The sequence below is a fragment of the Lotus japonicus genome, chromosome 3 (genome assembly GCF_012489685.1).
Source record: "Lotus japonicus ecotype B-129 chromosome 3, LjGifu_v1.2".
In the NCBI taxonomy this organism is placed as follows: Eukaryota; Viridiplantae; Streptophyta; class Magnoliopsida; order Fabales; family Fabaceae; genus Lotus; species Lotus japonicus.
In genome coordinates, this window is record NC_080043.1 from 85,112,548 (window position 1) to 85,113,968 (window position 1,421).

At 42.6% G+C, this 1,421-nt stretch overlaps 1 protein-coding gene across 1 annotated transcript; it reads left to right on the forward strand.

The window, feature by feature from the left end:
* The first annotated feature begins 269 nt into the window (after nt 1-269).
* On the forward strand, nt 270-1,421 carry LOC130746722 (zinc finger protein CONSTANS-LIKE 4-like). Its single transcript, XM_057599438.1, has 2 exons — nt 270-918; nt 1,052-1,421. The coding sequence occupies exons 1-2, from the start codon at nt 415-417 to the stop codon at nt 1,202-1,204; spliced, it is 657 nt and encodes a 218-aa protein (XP_057455421.1). The 5' UTR covers nt 270-414; the 3' UTR covers nt 1,205-1,421.

Here is a 1,421-nt window from a genome sequence, read left to right on the forward strand (position 1 = left end):
AATGAGTTAAATCCCAAAATAAGATCTCACAATTGGAGATGCTCTAGAGCTCAAGTATATCCTAAACTTACTTTCAAAAAAAGTATATCCTAAACTTATGTTTATTTATTAAAATTCGTATACAGTTGATCTAATTATTGTGGCCATTACAATTGCAAAGAGCATGCCAATTTATTTTCTTATAAAAAGAATCTATAGATAACTTTCATTTTTTGATCAACTATAGATAACTTTCACATTCATGTTTATTATATAAATATCAGCCATTCTACATTCTCTTTCCTTCTCTTTTCTTCCTTTCGTCCATCCTTTACCAGCTCAAGAGAGAGAAACTACAGAGAGAGAAAATCCCGGACACACAAAACATCAAACACAGAAACTGCGGAGAACACAGAAGAAAACCACAAGACTCTGATGAAGAACTGCGAGCTCTGCAAGGTTCCGGCGAGGACCTTCTGCGAGTCAGATCAGGCAAGCCTATGTTGGGAGTGCGACACCAAAGTTCACGGTGCCAACTTCTTGGTAGCCAGGCACACAAGGACCCTTCTCTGCCACGCTTGCCAGGCGCCTACGCCCTGGAAGGCTTCCGGCGCTAGGCTTGGCAACACTCTCTCCTTGTGCGACGCCTGCGCCGGCGGAACCAAGTTCGTCGCCGATCAAGGTGAAGAAGAGAGTGAAGCAGGCAATGACGATGATATATACACCGACGACGATGAGGATGATGATGAGGACGGCGATGAGGATGATGACGACGTTGGCGGCGATGAAGACGGTGATAACCAGGTTGTCCCTTGGTCCTCCACCGCGCCGCCACCGTCGGCTTCTAGTTCATCCAGCAGCGAAGAGTCGGTTAGCCGGTGCGATAACGGCGATGAGGGTGTTTCTTTGAAACGACGTCGTGAGGATCATGATTTTCAGGTATTATTATTAATTTATTGTTACTATTTTTAATTTTTCTCTCTGAATATGTTTTCCAAAAATGAAAGCATTTTTCTTTTAATTTTATTTAATTTATTGGGATTTTTTCGTGAGAGATTTTTTTTTGTTTCAGAATTCGAACCACGGGGCATATCAACGGAGGCGCGGTGCAAAGTGGGGAGGAGAGGAGGTGGATTGGTTAGGATGCGGCGTGGAACCGCCGTTGAAGGTGTTGAAGCTGCGGCCATTGAGCGGCGGAGAGACGAGACCACCGTCGTCGCCTTAGTAATGGTAGAGCCGCTGAAGGCGTTAGATCTGGAGAGACACGGAGCATCTAAGCCACACGATTGATTAGATATTTTTATTGTTAATTATTATTAAGCTCTTGGGTTAACTTTATTCTAACAAGACACCACCACCACTAGTTTTTTTAAAAATGACTGTCAAATGTATGAAATATGAATCAGTTTTTTATAGTATTATATCTTGATTTTTTGTGTTGA

Bases quoted from the DNA above. Each gene is read 5' to 3' on its own strand.
- LOC130746722 (XM_057599438.1), top strand. From the start codon at position 415: ATGAAGAACTGCGAGCTCTGCAAGGTTCCGGCGAGGACCTTCTGCGAG. The intron at 919-1,051 runs GTATTATTATTA...TTTTTGTTTCAG, and splicing joins GTGAGGATCATGATTTTCAG to AATTCGAACCACGGGGCATA.